The 17,762-nt window shown below is 38.6% G+C and overlaps 1 protein-coding gene across 2 annotated transcripts in view; it reads right to left on the reverse strand.

The window, feature by feature from the left end:
* Nucleotides 1-17,762, reverse strand: part of LRIG3 (leucine rich repeats and immunoglobulin like domains 3) — a 47,030-nt gene that overhangs the window by 14,214 nt on the left and 15,054 nt on the right. For both annotated transcript variants that reach the window (XM_012469791.2, XM_012469792.2), the window contains exons 4-9: nucleotides 4,545-4,676; nucleotides 3,878-4,021; nucleotides 2,713-2,856; nucleotides 2,197-2,340; nucleotides 1,659-1,802; nucleotides 674-754 (exon numbers count right to left, since the gene is read on the reverse strand). In XM_012469791.2, coding sequence (XP_012325214.2) covers nucleotides 674-754; nucleotides 1,659-1,802; nucleotides 2,197-2,340; nucleotides 2,713-2,856; nucleotides 3,878-4,021; nucleotides 4,545-4,676 — 789 coding nt within the window. The remainder of the gene's footprint in view (nucleotides 1-673; nucleotides 755-1,658; nucleotides 1,803-2,196; nucleotides 2,341-2,712; nucleotides 2,857-3,877; nucleotides 4,022-4,544; nucleotides 4,677-17,762) is intronic.

Below are 17,762 nucleotides of genomic sequence, written 5' to 3' on the forward strand. Positions count from 1 at the left end.
TGATTAAGTTAAATCACTGTTTTTCAGAGTCCTTTTAGGAATAGGTAGAGACTTTATTTCAAGTAAACTGTCTCAGAACACTAACAAAGCAGGTTAATAGTGAATGCTTTCTCCTTCCCCTTCTTCTCTGTGGATACCTTCATTCACAGGAGTTTAGGACTATAGGGAGCTCAATTTGAAAACTGCTGGCTTAAAACATGTAATTTGACCATCTGCAAGACCATTTTATGGCTAATTGTAAGATGTTTTCAACCTGTTTTGCTTGTAACCTACCACAGCATTACCAGTGTCCACTAGATTACTTCATTAAAAAAATTCCTGCGAGGACAGTACAACATTGAGGATTTTAAAATGTGGAAGTGCATGCACTAACTTTTACACAAAGATCATTCCCCAAGTCTAGGCCCTCAGCAGAGTTGAAAATTATTAAGTGGATATTAAAGTAAATTACACACACTAAAGTGCTGAATAAAACACTTTCACCTAAGGAAGAAAAAGCTAGTAATATACATCCCGCATAACAGCACGCATCTGGGGAGAGGATAAAGGGTAGTAACCACAATAAGCACCGATTTCCCATCTCTTCATGATATCAACTTGTATAGCTGACTTCAGTCAAGACAAAATTTTTACATCAACGAGTGAGCTAAATTATGAGGCAATTCATACTCACAGTCGCCTCAGTTTGTCAAGCCCAGAGAAAGCGCCATTCATGTCTTCAATAGTCCAGGAAATTTCATTGTTCTTCAGATCCCTAGTTTTAAAAGAAGCATTCCCTTTAGAGTGATAAGCTCAGAAAGCCTAATATCACCACCCATATGGCCTATCATTTGTAAAACATTTCTCATAATTCCCCCCATTATCTCCACCTCTTTCAAAATAATAGAAAACTCTTATTTCTTCAACTTATTTCTTACACCCTGCCTGATTCCTTCAACAACATTTTAAGTTTTTCCCTAAAATCAGAAAAAGTTGACGCTGGCCCTATTAATTCCTCTATCAAGATGACTACATTCTGAAAGATCTGAACAGTCTGAAAAATACATTAAACTTTAAAACCACTGTTCCAACCACACATGCAGAAGTTCGCCAAAGCATACAGCATGTCTTTCAATTATGTAATGCTTCAAATAGTGAACAGAGCAAAAGTTTCTGACAGAGCAAAAATCAAAAGCCTATTGCACAACCTTAAATTACCATTTGAGAAATTTTTCAAAGGTCAATTAATTCAACTCCCTTTTCTTTCTCTTAGGACAGAGATCAGGTTGAGGATATAACTGGCGTGATAAACGGCATCTTCCTTCACTGCCCTTTGTAGACCTTTTTGCTCTAAGTAGTTTTTGATCTGCATTTTATAAAGAAAAAAATCAGTGGACTTACACTTGTTTCCCTCTTACACAGTTACCAACTTCCTGGAGACTCTGAGAAGGCTAACTGTAATCACCAAAACAAACTGATCACTGTCCTTTTCAAGCCCTTTACAAAACACACATGGATGAAATGGATCCATTTTAATCAAACTGATCTGGGAAAGATTAAGACACTACCTCTGAGGCTGCACACATTTCCTTGACAACATAGGAAATCTGCTAGGAGAAAAGTGGGCACATTTAGGAACCAATTAGGTTCATGTACTGACAGCAAAATGTGTAACTTACAAAGTCTTTAAACTGGAAAGCCCACGGAAGGCACAATCAGCAATGTAGCTGACTTTGTTGTTGCCAATGTGCAGTGTATTCAGTAAGCTCAGGCCAAGGAAGCTTGAATCATCTAACCTTGATAAGTGATTGAAAGTTAGGTCCCTGTAAAGAAAAAAGAAAAACAACAAGAGCTTTTATTTTTCAATTCAACACAATGATTCGTTTTCCAAAAGACAGGTACTGTATGAGTTACACTAATCCTTACTTTTAAATTCTGCTTTAATAATACCCAAGTAAATATTTCTAATCTCAGTAATTAAAAAAAATACATTCTCTTTACTTGAAAATAACCATCATTGCTTTTGCCAATGTGACAAAGGACCGCAATAGCAGAAATGGCTTCAACTTAGCACAACAAAAATAAGACTAGGTTGCATGTGAAAAAAGCTGCCACCTTGGAAACTTTGTTATGAAAATTTCACAGATCACTGGTAAGAAGCTCATGCCCTGGCATGATCCCTGCTCTCAAACCTGAGGAGAATAAAAGGCAACTCACAGCTCACTAAGCTTCTGGCAGAACTCCCAGGCATCAGGGCTGATTCTGTTGATGGCATTTTGGCTGAGATGAAGTTCCTGCAGCATCAGCAAGCCGTAAAGCCAGCCTTTGGTAATCTCTGTTAGGTTGTTATGGTCCAGCTGCCTACATTTACAATAAGAATCAAAAGCAGGATCAAAGCTTCATTATCTAGTCTCTTCAAAGGGGACATATGATTACAACCTATTACATATTCCTATTGTTATTAGATGTTCAGCTTTTGTTATATGAAGATACCGGCAAAAACAAAAACAAAAACAAAAACATACTATATATTCTTTTAATTTAGATGCTTACAAATTTATGTACTTACAAATTCTCGATCATATTACCTGAATCAAAACTGAATACCAAACCATAAATAAGACTGTGGATTTATGAGATTTTAACACAGGATTTCAAATAAGACCTACTGAATGTACACTAGCATTCTATGATCATACTACCTGGGTAGGGACTGTGATAACCAACACTTACAAAATTTCCATGTTGCTCAGCCCCCAAAACGCTCCATCCATAAGTTTCGTGACTCCATTTCTTTGCATTTTCAGAGACTTCAGAGCACCAAGTCCTTGGAATGTCAGTCCATCTATGTTTTTAATCTTGTTTCGGTTCAATTCACTGCATTGAGTATCACAAGAGTTAGCTTATATGACAATTAAATTCTGGAGGTAGTAATAAAATGTGTCATTACTACAATATAGTTAAACCAGTTGGTGTTCAATTACATAGAGTATTTTCAGTTTCTAAACATTTTTATTGCAAAGAATTTCAATTTGTTAAGCAAAAAGTGAATTTCCTACTGAAATGTGCCATGTGTTTTTGTAATAATAAAATACTGAAACTAGACTGCACTTTAATTTCTAAAATCTTGTCCACTCAGTATAGACACAAACTAAGATTTGTTTTTAAACAATCCAGAATGAGATTATTAAATGTTACACTAAAACACGAAGCCTACCAAGGAGCAGGGCCTCAAGTTTATCCTGTACAATCTGTTTACAAGTTTGTTACTATTGTTCACCATTCTTTTTAGGTTTAATACTTTCTCTTTAAGGCAGTAGTTCTCAGCCTTGGTTGCACACTGGACCCAACCTGGGAGTTTTAAAAATTTCTGAAGCCTGGATCTTACTCCCAGAGGTCCTAATATAATTGATCTAGGGTGTGGCCTGGGCAGCAAGATTTTTTAAAGCTCCCCAAGTGTTTGTAATGTGCAGCCAAGGTTGCACTATTGCAGGAGTCTGTTCACAGATCGTTCTACCATTATTAACGAGACAGATCTTTACAGCCACTTAAGCTATCAGAGCCTCCTGGAATTGCTGGTATTATTCTCATAAACCACATCTGTTGAGAGACCCCGGATTTCTTCAGTGCCACAATGGCACTTTTGTACAGGTGTTGTTCAATGATTAGGCTGTTCGCTCTCTCAGTAACAATCTAACCTGTCTTGTCAAGCAGCAGCTGGTACTAGGTGACGTTTAAGGCTCTTTCCAATTTGGAGATTTTACAGCTCCAACTCTCAAAGGAAAGGCGGCTACATCCTTGTCCCTAAACTCCTTTTGCCACATTGTAGATTTTAAGCAGTAGACATCAAGGGTTTGGAGGAAGTGAGAAACAGTATCTAAGAGGACATTTTACTTACAGGTGTTGCAGCTGGGCTAATTTAAACATCTTGGGTGGGATAGCTGAGATTCGGTTCCTGTTCAGCTTTAACACAAGGAGTGTGTTGGCCAAATTGTCAAAACACCCAGGTTCCATTGATGTGACTCGGTTGCTGTTGAGATACCTGTTGAAAGTTTAAAGATGAGCTTCTCTTTCTGATTTATTTGCAAGTTAAAGTGGAGGCCATCTCTGTATTATTAAAGAGTCTCCAGGGAACCTAACCATCAGTGGAAACTTAAAATAATTACTCTTTAGGTCCTCAAGGACAGATGTTAAGATTCACACATATTGCTGGTAAAAGAGTGATTAAAATATGTGATGGTTGCAAAAATTTTTTTATAAATATCCACTTTTTATGACATTCATTTACTAATAAAACATAGCAATGGTCTGATTTTGACTGTTGTTTTAAAAATGAGCACTTTTCATACTACCAATGTTTTCTAATAAAAAATGTGTAATTTTTTGTAACCTAAAAATGTAAGAATAAATGGAAGATTGAGGTCGTTCAAGCTTACAGCAAATTCCAAGTCAATAAATTATACTTTGGATCCATCAGTAGTAAAGTGGAGTTTGTTATATCTTATTTTTTCATTATAATATTTTCATTACAGGTGAAAGTTTTTGCTAAAGAAAACTTCACTTACAGATATTTGAGCTGTAGAGGTGGAAATGCCGTTTTGAGCTCTGAAATATTGTTGCTGCTAAGGTCCAAAGTTTCAAGGGATTGAAATTCTCTCAGATGTTCAGGTAGTATTTCAACAATTCTGTTTCCAGCCCTAGAATTAAAAGAAAGCACAGTTAGCAAGGTTAATAGTGCAACAATCTGAAAGAAGAAAAATATTTTCTATTCCTGACTGGGGTTCTTCGGAAATATGAAACTGACTAATCTAAACAGTACTTTTTAAAAGTTGAAAAGCAACACCATGGCCATTTTAAGTTACTCACTGAATTATAAATCATAATATTCAAATATATGAAAAATATTTCTGTGTAAATCTGGGGTACTATTTAGCAGCTGTGGCTGTCTGAATGCTTTGCACTTAAAGACAACAGTTTGATTTTCTTTATGCTATTTTTCACTTTTGAAAAAAATCTATTTTTATTTATTGTTATGTTTTGGAGATAGGATCTCACTCTGGCACCCAGGCTAGAGTGCAGTGGCTTACTCATAGCTCACAGCAGCTTAAACCCCTGGGCTCAAGGGATATTCCTACCTCAGCCTCCAAGTAGCTAAGGCTACAGGTGAGTGCCACCTCACCTCACTAATTTTTTGTACAGCGAGGGTCTCACTATGTTGTCTAGGCTGGTCTCAACTCCTGGCCCCAAGCAATCCTCCAGCCTCATCCTCCCAAAGTGCTAGGATTACAGTTGTGAGCCACCACACCTCTCTATTTTTCTAAACAGCTCTTCTCCCTTCTCCCCTTATTAAATGGTATAGGAAATGCATAACACCAATGTGGCATACCTAACACTGATGAGTTAATTCCCTATTCCTTCTTCTTGATTCCTAATCTATTTCTAATTCTTCTCTTGAAAAGTGCCCATATTACAGGTGCCATTGAATTTAAAATACTTGTCAGATTGGGATTTTTTTGAATCATGGGAGAGAGATCCCCTTTTCTTTAAGAAATAGCAAGTTTCAAGGAACTGCCATAGTCTTCAATAGCAGTGAATATGCTCCAGGGCTTTCAATAGTACAAAAGTATCACATAAGAGCACTCCAGATTGAATAATCCCTTGGCATAATTAGATCAAAACATGTTTTACATTAAAAGTCTTAAACATCAGACCATGATGTCCAGTATGGCAGCCACTGGCCACAAGAGGCTCTTTACATTTAAATTAATTCAAATTAAATGCTAATTTAGCTCCTTAGTCACAGTAGCCACATTTCCAGTGCTCAGTATCCATATACTCCTGGTAGCTATCAAATGGTACAGCACACATACAGAATGCTTCTACCAATTGTGTAAAGTTCTGTTGGTGTTATACTGAACAAACGGAAAGAAACAAAAACAGGAAGAAAAAAAAAAGAGGCCATTACAAAGCTCTCAAAAAGTCATCAATACAGTAACTCCCGAAGGAAAATGCAGCATTAAATGACAATTTTGTTAGAAAACAGCAATCAAACGGATGTGCAAGCCATCTTAATTGTCATAGTAGATCAGGTAGTTTGGACTTTTTTAGACCATCTTTCGGCGAGGGAAAATAACAGCAAGGTAGAAAGCATACCTACAAATCTTAGAAAGGTTCCTCTTTATAATGCAAGGAACAATGAAACAATGCTCTAAACAGAATTCTGTGTCTTATACAAGCCACACACTGGTGTTTGTACAGGATCTGAAGTTAATCTTCAATTAAAAAGAAAACTTACAAAATATACCTTGTGTATTTTTTTGTAACAAAAACTGGATTTCCATGGTGTTCTGAGTGTATTAAGCTCTTCTGCATTATTATAACTCATCAGTCTCTCACTATCTCAGAAGGTTCCCAAGTGAGGTGTACTTCTCACATATTTTCACAAAATCCTGTGCTGCATGCTGACATAGCACTTACACCACTGGTCTTCTCTGCCATCCTGAGATATTCTTAGAAGCAGAATTCTCTATCACTCCTAGAATGTGTATAAAATCCAATGATGTTGAGGATCGATTAAGTGCCAAGCCCTACGCTCAACACTTTTCATATAGTATGCCCTTTAATCATAATAAAATTTCTCTGGTACAGACATTCCAAAACATTTTAAAACTAGGGCTTTTCACCTAACAAGTTCAAGCATTCCCGAGCCAACTCAAAGAATAAGCCCGGACTGTTCCTAAAGCAATCCCTTAAGGCTTCTTTCATAGAATACAGAGTATGAAAGATATTCTGGCATTTAATTTCTCATACATATGGGTACCCCCCTTGAAAAGGCTGCTACTTCCCACCTTGCAAAAATGATGAACTTCTGGTTTTAAACTGATCTGGGAATCTACTCTGGCTCACTGAGCCATCATCATGCCAACACTAAGAATGCCCCAGAACAGAGCCCCTCCCAATCTGTGCTCGCCCGCTTTGCAGGTGAGAGGGGGCCCCAGGGCCTGCACAAGTTCACCATCTACCAGAGTTAAGATGGCCAACTTCCTGGCAGGTGCCACCTTCTTCACAAGAGAATAATAAAGGGAGAAAACAGGCTATACATTTTATCTTTAAACAACAACTTAAGAAAGCTTCTCGAAATATTGTTAAAACCCTTCTGCACAGTATTTTTAAGGACTGTGGGTGGACTGTCTTTTTCCAACTTTAAAGTCCAAGTCATCAGAAAATCTAATGTCAGGGAACTAGCATAGACAATGCGTATCTTAAGAGTGGAACTTTATGATAATAATAAAGTTTAAAAACGAGACAATTCAGCAGTCCTATGTACAAGTCACAAATGAATCTCAAGCCCTTCAATTCCCACAAAGCCTTACAGACTTTTGTTTAGAGTCAAGCCAGCCATGATCTCTGCTTTTGACCATTTCCCACATCTGGATTCGCCTGTGTATAAACTCCTTGATCTAGCTGTGAGGTACAGGGTAATGCAAGTGAGACAATTAGTCAATTCCTAGGTCCTGGAGATGGATTCCATCCAAGAGACAAGCCACAAGGCCTTAGGGTCAGGGTGTGTGGGTTAAATAAAACCACACTGCTCTAGGGGACAAAAGTTTTCTCTTAAATGCATAATCCAAATGTTTGCATTAGCAGGATGTCCTCCTACAAACACTGCAGTGGCTCTGAAGTGCCCCTCTCTCTATCCCCTCCTCCATCCCTAGCCCTATCTCCCTTCAAACTCTGCATCTGGTTTTGGTCCCCAGGCTGTCTGCGGCAAGTACAGCTACATTTGTATTTACCAACAACAAACACAAAACACTCAGCTATGGATGTGTGCAATAAATAAAGCAAATTAGTTTAGGGGCTAGGGAGCCCCACAGGTGTCTATCATGTTGGTCAAATAAGGCTACAAGTTAGATAACAGACCATACAATCTTTGGTTTATATATTCGTTTGTTTATAAGGTAATTATGAACAAGGTATTAAAACTGCCAATTACTTGAGTGACGAATAAAATTTTCCTTGCAGTAAAAGTATGCTCCAGCCAAAGCCAGCAATTTCCTGAACTGCACACCTCCTAAATTGCAGTGTGAAAGTGCTCAGTTATAGATGGAGCGTGCACAGTGCTGTCTTTGTCAGCACTGCTTCTTAGCACAAAAATCCCTTACAACTGCCAGAATAATAGTCCCTGTATCACAAAAATGTAAATCTGTCCTAATGGAACTGAATTAAATCCAAATACCCATTTCTTATTAGCTCTCAGACTAACTGGCAAATAACCACCTGATATATACCATACCAATTTAAAACAAAACAAAAAACAAACAAAAACTTGCTTTGTATCATGAAGAGGGCTAAAAATGGGAGACAACTATCTTAAAAACTAAATTAAAAAATCTTTTTTATCATCTAAAACCCTCAAAAAAAAAAAAACATATTTCACGCAAATGGTCAAAAAATATCCACTTTTAGAAGACAAAGATTCAACTCAACTCCAGCTTTAATTTTTCTCCAAATAGGAATAAATGCCAAACTTGATCAACACATTAAAAGGCACTGTAGTTAATTAATATTTTTGGCAGGAAACGTGCAACGCTTGAACAAAAATACAACTCTGAATACCTTTTTCCATTACTTAATGTGGAAATACCATCTTTCCATTGTTCAAAAATCACCAAATGAACTGAAAATATTGGAAGGTGTTTCAGCCTCATACAAATCCATCTAGAGACTAGGAATATTCTGGTCTTCTATGTTTCTTGATAGTACAGGGAGTTCCACAGTTAAATAATTTCTGAAGTGAAGTATAATTAGTTCCTTGTGGACACACAGACCTGGGGACTTGGGCTGGTCAGGAACGCCAGATGGTTCCCTCAGGCTTCTAAGAGGCCACTGGAAAAACAGGAGTCCCAGGTATTTCGGCCTCAGCTTCTTGGGTCCAACGATAATGGTTTCATTTTGTTGCCAATTTCACTTTTCAGCCATCTTTGCCAAATACCTTTAAAATGCAGAGGCAAACATGGCTTACCACTTTCATTTGATGTTATTTAACTCTGAGAGTGCTGGAGTTCTACATGAACAAGATGGACATGCCCCTCGACCTCACAGAGCTTGAAGTCTAGTGGGGAGAGCAGCAGGCAATACAGGGAGCTGTCTACAGTGTGCTAAGTGCAGCGACAGGAAAGAAGAGTGGGACAGTGGAAGCAGTGGACAGACTTCTCCACAGCAGTAGGGAGAGTGCTGGAGGTCAGCAAAACTTCCCAAAGGAAGGAAAGAAACGGCCACACTGAGATCTGAGGGATGAGTTAGCTCAGCAACAGACAGAAGCCAGCTGGTGCTCCAAGCAGAGGCAAAGACTTGGGCAAGTGAGAGCAGACCAAGGCTTCCTTTGAGGAAATGAAAGAATGCCTGATGGTGGAGTACAGAGTGCATGGGTGGAGACTGGAGAAAGAAGAGGCTCAAGAGTAAGGCCACTGGAAGATGAGAGCAGTCAAGTTGGGCCCTCGAAACCACGTCAGGTATTTGGCCTTTATCTCAAGATCAACTGTGGGGAGGGGGCCAGAGGATGTCGAATGATGGGGTGACAATATAACATGTACATTGTAGAATGGCTACTCTGGTGGCTGTGGGTGGAAAGACTGGGATGAGGAGGGCAAGATTAGGTGCAAGGGAACCAGCAGGAGGCTCCTACTCCATGCAGGACAGATGACAGCATGACGATGGGCGACCTCAATGCCCAGTTGAGGGGTGAGGCACCACACTTCCTCTGGTTTCCAGGGCACATACTGTGTTTTCTCCTTCGCTGACATACAGGCTCAGCTCTTTCATCCCTGCAGCCTCTGGCCACAGGGACCCAGTTCAGCTCTACTGGAGTTCTCATTCACTATCCATTACCATTGCATTTGGTATTTCTGATATGGGAGGTTTTCTAAGACACAGGGTTCAGACTAGGGTTCCCCCTTGTTCAGGTATGAGATGCTACTGCCCGGAACAGTCCAATACTGGCATTTTAATTTGTCTGTAATCACTAAGAAAATGGATGAGTGCGTTATTCTCACATAAGAACTGTGCTAGTTTGTTCTGATACTGGTAACACCTGCCTTGAATCTAAATCTATACCAAATTAACAACAGCAAACTATAACTTATGAGGTTAGTGATATGACCACTTAGTGTGATGGTTGGTTCTACTTCTTGATTCACTGTAATCTCCAGAAAGCATAAGTGTCTCAAAAGAACCTTCACCTTCATGCTCTCTTAAGTGGATATAAATGGTGTTAGTTTAATTTCAGGGTCTGAAAGGAGAACCAGAGTGAAATATTCTTTGTTAGTGCGGAACCAGAATATCAGGTTTTCTCACACTGGAATTCCTAAACCAATCAAAGTGTAGCTTCCTGTTGAATAAGATATCTGTCAATAGTTGCAGCTGTCACCTACCTAATACACAAGATAACAGGCAGCTTAAGACCTTGCAGCTGTGATGTGTAAGGACATGCAATCTAGGCAATTTAGAAAAGGTATCTGCATGCCGCATTTTCCTTTAAGAGGATGTGTGCACTGAAATTTAATGCGAAGCCATTTTTTATGTTTGCAATGCCGTCTTTTCTTAGAATCCATGACTAACCACATCCCGTAAGTCCAATTCAGTGATTGCAACTAACAAATTGCTGAATCTGTGGTCATTCCATACAAATAACCATCAAGCAAGCAGATTAAATGTATTGACTGGTACAGTTAAGCCTGGCCCCAAGGAAATACTAATTTCTATATATAACTTGCAAACAACCAGCTTAGCAGCATTTATAAAGGAATTACAAACTGTTAAAGAAAACACTACGTTTTGCAAACACATTACAGGTCACTCATATTTCCAACAATAACCCCCACTCCCTTCCAAAAAGCTTCCTTCAAAACTATCTTGGCTGGAGTAACTAGCACCCCATAGTATCAGGCTACTTTTAACAGAAATCTGGCAAGCAAAGAATTCCGCTCATACAGATAAAAAAAATAAACTGTCTCTGCTCATCTCTTTTCTAAAAAGATAATTAAGAAGTTTCATTAAAAGAACACATGTTTAAACTTGTCCATTGGTACCGTGACATCAAAGAGCAAAGCCAGCTGAGGAAACTTTTGCAAGGAGACAGATTCTTGATGAAGAATTAAGGACACTAACCAGCAAACGATCGTTGGTATAAGAAGCAGAGTCAGTTCTTTCAGCAAAAAGCCAGGACAACCTAAAATATAATTATCCTTTGGTTCACAAACATAATAAAGATGGCCACATGTTAATATTTTAATATAGAGGTCCCGCAATAATCAGTGTCCTAGTCACGCACCAGTCATAACATGTTAAAAATGAAAAGAGAAATATGAGCCAGTCTCCGTGGTGCATGCACGTAATTCCAGCACTTGGAAGGCTGAGGTGGGAGGATCACTTAAGGCCAGGAGTTCAAATCCAGTCTGAGCAACACAGCAAGACCCTGTCTCCTAACAACAACGACAACAAAATCAGTAAAAGAAATACAAGAAATAGGAGTCAAAAGCCCATTCACACCACATACAAAACAGTCCTGCTTTGATCCTCAAGTATAAATTCAATCTAGTCCTTTATGTAAATGGAAACTCAAAAAGCAAATCCTCGAAGACAACAGGCTAAAGAAGACATTGAAAAATTATTTTAATCTGAAGTAATTTATGTACAATAACAATTGACTCTACTCTGATTTAGTAAATTTTAAAAATGTTCCTATTTCTTTTTTGAGGCAGTCACATGTCGGACCACTGATGTGGTTTGAGTCTCCCCTACTAGCTTGTGATTTACTTCTGAGTGGAAAGAAGTAAGAAGACTCTAATTTATCTCTGGATCCCCAGAGCTCAGGACAAAGAATGGGTTCAAGACCCCAGAGTGAACAAACTAGAGTCCAGACACTCTAGATCAGCTATAGAATGCACCATAAGGATTTATCTTAGCAATTGCTCAAAATGCATATAAACATCAGAAATGAGAATGTCCATTACTGCTGCCAGCCAGAAAGTGTAAACATAAAACTGTGATACTTTAATCAACCTACTGATCAGATCGGACACAGTAACTCAAACTACAGCTCCCCAGAGAGAAGATTTTGATTCTATTCCTGGTTCTGTGTCTTGATCTACTATATTTTATGAACCTTAGTTTTCTCACCTGTAAACAGAGGAAAATAAAATGATCTTCCAGCTCTACTCAGTTGTGACTCTAGATCTGGATGACAAACACTGCAAATAACCAGATTTGCTGCAGAGAAGTCATACGACTGCATCATGTAAAAATTGTAGCCTCTTGTAGAACCTACCCTCCCTCTTGGGGGCTTTTTTCACCTCTCTCCTCCTGGGAGCCCCATTACCTGGATGCCTAGTCTTCTTCTTTCTTGGTTTACTCCTTCATTTTCCTGGGGTCTATCTTCCGTTAGTTTTGCAAGAAACCATGTGTAAAAGCTATCACTTCATGTTTAGAAATATCTTTACAGGACTGACAGTTTGAGTGTGTATACTTCAAGTTATTAATCTTTTTCTCTTTGGATTTTGAAGACACTGCTCATGGATGATGCCAGCTTGGGGAGCCAGAGGTCATTCTGACTCTCTGCGCCAGTGTTTTGCAAACTTCAGCACACATCAGAATCGGTGGGCAGGGGCTTCTGGAAGCCCAAACTGTTAAGCCCACACCTTCAGGGCTTCTGTTTCACTGGGTGTGGGTAGGGACCAAGGAAGCTGTATTTCTACCATGTTCCCAGCTGATGGTGTCGAGCTGGAAGCACAGTCCTCATAGGACCATCTTTGCCTTTTCATTGAGATGTCACTCAGTAGGTCCATTCAATCTAGAAATGTACATGACTCAGTTCCAGGAAATTCTGTTGCATCTTTCGTAATTTCCTCCTTTCCGCTTCCAATGACGTCTCTTTGTGAAATTCCAGTTAGACAGGTGTTAGATTTTCTAGTTCATCTTCCTATTTTCTCATTTTTTCCTGCTCTGATTTCCAGTCCTTGTTTTCTGGTTGTTTTCTGAGAGAGTTTTTCAACTTTCTCCCAATATTTTTATTACCTTTTTAAAGTGTCTGGTACTGTATTTTTAACTTTTCTGAATATTCCTTTAACAGTTTTTTTTTTTCGCCATGTTTTTCTAGTTTTGTGGACACAGTATCATCTCTTTTCTCTCCAAATGTATTAAATTTGTTTCGACCTTCCTTTCTTCTTCCATTTGTCTCTGATTCTCATTCCTCATTTGTTTCAGACTGTGACTTCATTGTTAGAATGTTCTTCAAAAGTCTGATTATCACTGGGTACTCATTCATACTTAATAAAAAGCAGCACTAAAAGCCTCCTGAGGGCTGTGTGTGGTATGGGCTTGCTGAATGGTGAGTGCCAGCACAGATGAATGAGGGACCTATTTTAGGATGAAATGGCCACATGTCAGTTTCTGTGCATCTTCTCGCAAATTCTCCAACCTCCAGTCTGGTGAGTACAGCTTGACTGCTACCATCTGGGAAGGCTAACAGGAAATAAACTGAGGGGAGAGGGCGTCACCTTCAGTATTCACATTTGACTTAATTTTCCTGATTTCAGAAGACGTTGCCCTCAATCATCACCCCCTTCACAGCTGGGCTTGTGTCCTGAATGCCAGAGACTTTCTATTTAAGCTCTCCCAAAGTTAAATTTCCAGATCTCAGTGTCATGGGAAAGGTAGTTACTGGGCTCTAAGTTTTGGAGAAGAAATCTGGAGAGGTCTGGTTAGTTCTATTTTCCCATTCAAAAGTTTTAACCAATCCTGTTTTCAGTCCTACTCTGCACTCCCATCTTTATAGATTCTGAGTTCCTAAGCTACTTTGAGGTTCTGCAGCATCTTTTTTTTTCTTTTTTTTTTTTTTAAGGATCAACTTCACTTTTTCTCTCTTTTAAGTCAATTACCAATTTATCCATTTGCTTGCAAAATCTGTATGGCATCTTTCATTTGGACTGTAACCTCTATTCGTGTTCTCTATTTTCTCTTTGCTCCTACTGGTATACACTTTTTTACTCCTTTACTTTTATTTTAAAGGGACTGTAGGAAGGAGCAGAGTGAAATGAATGTACTCAGTCCATCATGCTTAATAGCAAGTCTTCAATAGATATTCAATGACTAAAACCAGTTTTTCTCTAAACATCAAAATAAAATCGTTATAAACTGTAGTCTGTTTTACAGAAAAAAAAAAATCAGCTTAGATCTGTCTATTTTTAAAATTAGCCTACATAAGGAATTTTCACTTCAGATGATAGTACAAACTAGAAAACACTGCATCAGTTATCATACAGATGACTGATTCCATATAAACACATCCAGTTAAATTACCTGATAGGTATGGTTCACAGACCAAGGGACTAGAATGCAGACACAGAGTAGCTTTACTTCACCCAAGTATTTATCTTGTCCTTGTGAATAAGACACAGAAAATGTGGTGACAATTATCATACAGGCAGGTGAGTTCACATCCCTTGCCTTTATTCAGACTGACATTAACCTTTAGGGAAACAGCTGGTGGCAGCTACTGTGACCCTATGCTGTCGACATTTGTACGAACAGAGACATGAATGATCAAGTGCAAATGCCACAGAACTAAAAGTGTAATTCATATATTATATGAATTGTGATCCAAACCTCTCAATGCACTAAAATAATGCTCAAAAAGCAAGATGAGAATTGAGCTGGGATAAGGCAGTGTTTTGGATTTTTAATCAAGCATTTTTACAAGGCCTATTTGAAAGCAATTCTTATGAGAAGTGACAACAAGCTCAGTGACATCAGCTGACCACAAACTCAGTATGAGCCAATAATATAACATGGTGTTTAAAATGCTACTATAATCTTAAGCTTCATTAATGTCCAGTATTCTGGTTGAGAGATGGCCCCACCATATTCTGTATAAGTCAGACCACATCTCAGATATCTTGTTCTGGGCATTGTGTTTCTATTGTCGGGACAGAAAGGTATGTGGTGGGGAGGACTTTAAGCCTCTAGACCTACATTTTCCAGTATAACAGCCACTAGTTATGAGTGGCTATTTAAATTTACACTAAAAATTCAAAACCTGGCTGACACTAGCCACATTTCAAGTGTTCAATATTCACTTGCCTAGTGGCTACCACCATGTACAGCACAGATACAGAACATTTCCATCATTGCAGAAAGTCCCACTGGACAGAACTTGTCTATATTCATGCTATACAAGAAATGGGAATGAGAATTATGAGCCAGGAGAAGGGAAGGCTTTAAGAAAATCTTATATTTTAAGACTTATGCAGAAAAGAGAATTATGAATAATTATTAATTATAATTAAGAGTAATTATTCTGCATAATTAAGAATTATGCAGAAAAGGTCAGTTGTTTTCTCCAGCACACAGAGTTATGACAGCAGGTAGAAGCTGCGGAAGGGCAGAGCTCTGCTTAATGTATAAAAAGTCCTAGCAATTAGAATTAGTCACTATGGAAAGGCTGTTCACCAGGAATGAGCTTTTGTTCTTACAAGTGATGAAGGAGAGGGAGGTCAGACAACCTCCCTTCCAGGGATTTCTCCATAGAGAAAAATGCCTCTTCCGATTCCAAGTTACTAGAATTATGTAACAGCACACTAAACTATCAACAAATGGGTTATAACCAGTTATATAATATAGCAAGCTGTTCCTAACTCCTTTCAACCTTTCTTTAAAATATACAGGGGGACCATACTGGGGAAATAAAGGCCAGAGGAGAATAAGAAAAAGAGAGATTTATACAATTAATCGACTACTTCCTTGAGTCTGTAAACATCCATTCATCTTTGAAGAACTGTCCTCTATCCTACATTGATACCTCGTGTGGGATCACAAAGCACCTTATTCTTTAAAAAAAATAAATTCTCATTTTGATTCTATTTTATAATTTCTTATTTTAAAAATGGTTAAAATCGCTCATGCATGGTAAAACTGACAGTCGAAGTATGCCATGTTTATCCTGTGCTGTATGATACCTGCAGCATGAATATTGCCTTAATATTTCATTTTGCCTTCCACCTCACTCTACAGACTGCTCCAGCTGCTGGATAAAGCTAGATGAGAGACAGGGAGACAGCGGGCAGGTGATTTTAAGTATCAGAAAGGAGGTGTTTATAATTGCCTTGTCTTTCATCTTTTAAATTTAGTACTTAAGCAACTTTCAGCCAAAGAGAGAGTAGGTGGTACTACTAGAGCTCTGTTTCATTGTTTCGGTCTCTCTATCAAACTAGGGCCCTGAACCTCTGCCCTATAGAAGACAACTGAGAAACCGAAAAAGGAAGAGAACCGGGAAAAAATAACTAGGCCAGGAGAGAGACACATGTTGAATCTTGCCATCCTAATCATGAAAAGAGACTGGCTGTAGCTTTCTTGTCTTGTCTCTCTTGGTAGAACAAGTCTCCTTTTGGCACAGAGACGTCTCTTGGTAGAAGTTGTACCTGATACTTTAAAGCACCAACTGAAATGGCTATTAATAGAGTGAAGGTGAGAAAGGGCATGAGAATGCTGTAGGTTCAGGATAAAAATTGGTAACACAAGAGTTTTTGTGGCAAGCTATACTGAAAAGTCAAGTCAAGTACATGGGGATGAATTTTATGGGCTTCAAGAAACACCACAGAAAGGTTGCCCAAGATGGGTCATTGTCAAATCTCAAATTGTCATTACCTTGGAGAAACCAAGTCTTACTAAGGAACACAATGGAAAGGCAGGAAGAGCAAAGTTAACCATATATATTAACCTAGACTAAGCCATCCATTCATTCATCCAACAAACATGTACTGAGAATCCACCATGTGCCAGGCACTGTGCTACATGCCAGGGCTGCAATGGGGAAACGAACAGACATGATCTCAGCCGCTGCAAAATTTCATTTTGGTGGGTGAAACATTTTAAAGAATAACAGATAGATGAGTAAAAAATACAATTTCTTATATGATAAAGCAGACATTATAATAAAGGAGATATAAAAATGTGTAAGGGGAAACCTAAGAGTCCGATTTAAACAGAGTATAGGGAGGGTGAGTGTTCTAGGCAGTAGGGAAATGCACATGCAAAAGAACCCAGGGCTGGAACAACCTGGCACATTTGGAGAACAGAGGAGTGAATCCAGAGACGGCTCAATGGGCCAAAAGGATGTAGGTCATGCAGAGCATTGTATGTCTTGAGAAAGATTTTTCTCCTCACCTAAGAGCAATGGGAACTGCTGAAGGATTTAAAGAACGAGGCAACAATCGCAAATTTATGTATTAAATACAGTCATTCTAAATTGAGAATTCAAAAACCTAGCAACCATGAATTCTGGGGACCAGTTTATAGTTAAACGTGAAGATAAACTTACAGTGTTTGTTACAAATACAGCTCTGTGTATAGTAAACTCTCTTTTATGTGTAAGTCATCTATAAACATTTTAAAATCCAATAAAAGATTACAACTTATCATATTAAGATGTTTATGCGTTTATTTTGTAAGACTTGAGCTTCATGAGTTTATTTCCATTACACATAATATCTGGTTTGCATGTACTGGTGAAGGCTGCAGTCCCCTGCTGTGGTTTTAACATCTGTCCTCTCCAAAACTCATGTTGAAATGTAATGCTGCATGCGGTCCTACTGATAGGGCCTTTAAGAGGTGATTCCATCATGAATGGGTTAGTCCATCCATGAATTCATGGGTTAACAGATTAATGAGTTATCACAGGAGTGCGACTGGTAGCTTTATAAGAGGAAGAGAGACCTGAGCTAGCGTGCTCA

Source organism: Aotus nancymaae, unplaced genomic scaffold, assembly GCF_030222135.1.
Source record: "Aotus nancymaae isolate 86718 unplaced genomic scaffold, 86718_ANA_hifiasm-v0.15.2.pri h1tg000016l, whole genome shotgun sequence".
Taxonomy (NCBI): Eukaryota; Metazoa; Chordata; class Mammalia; order Primates; family Aotidae; genus Aotus; species Aotus nancymaae.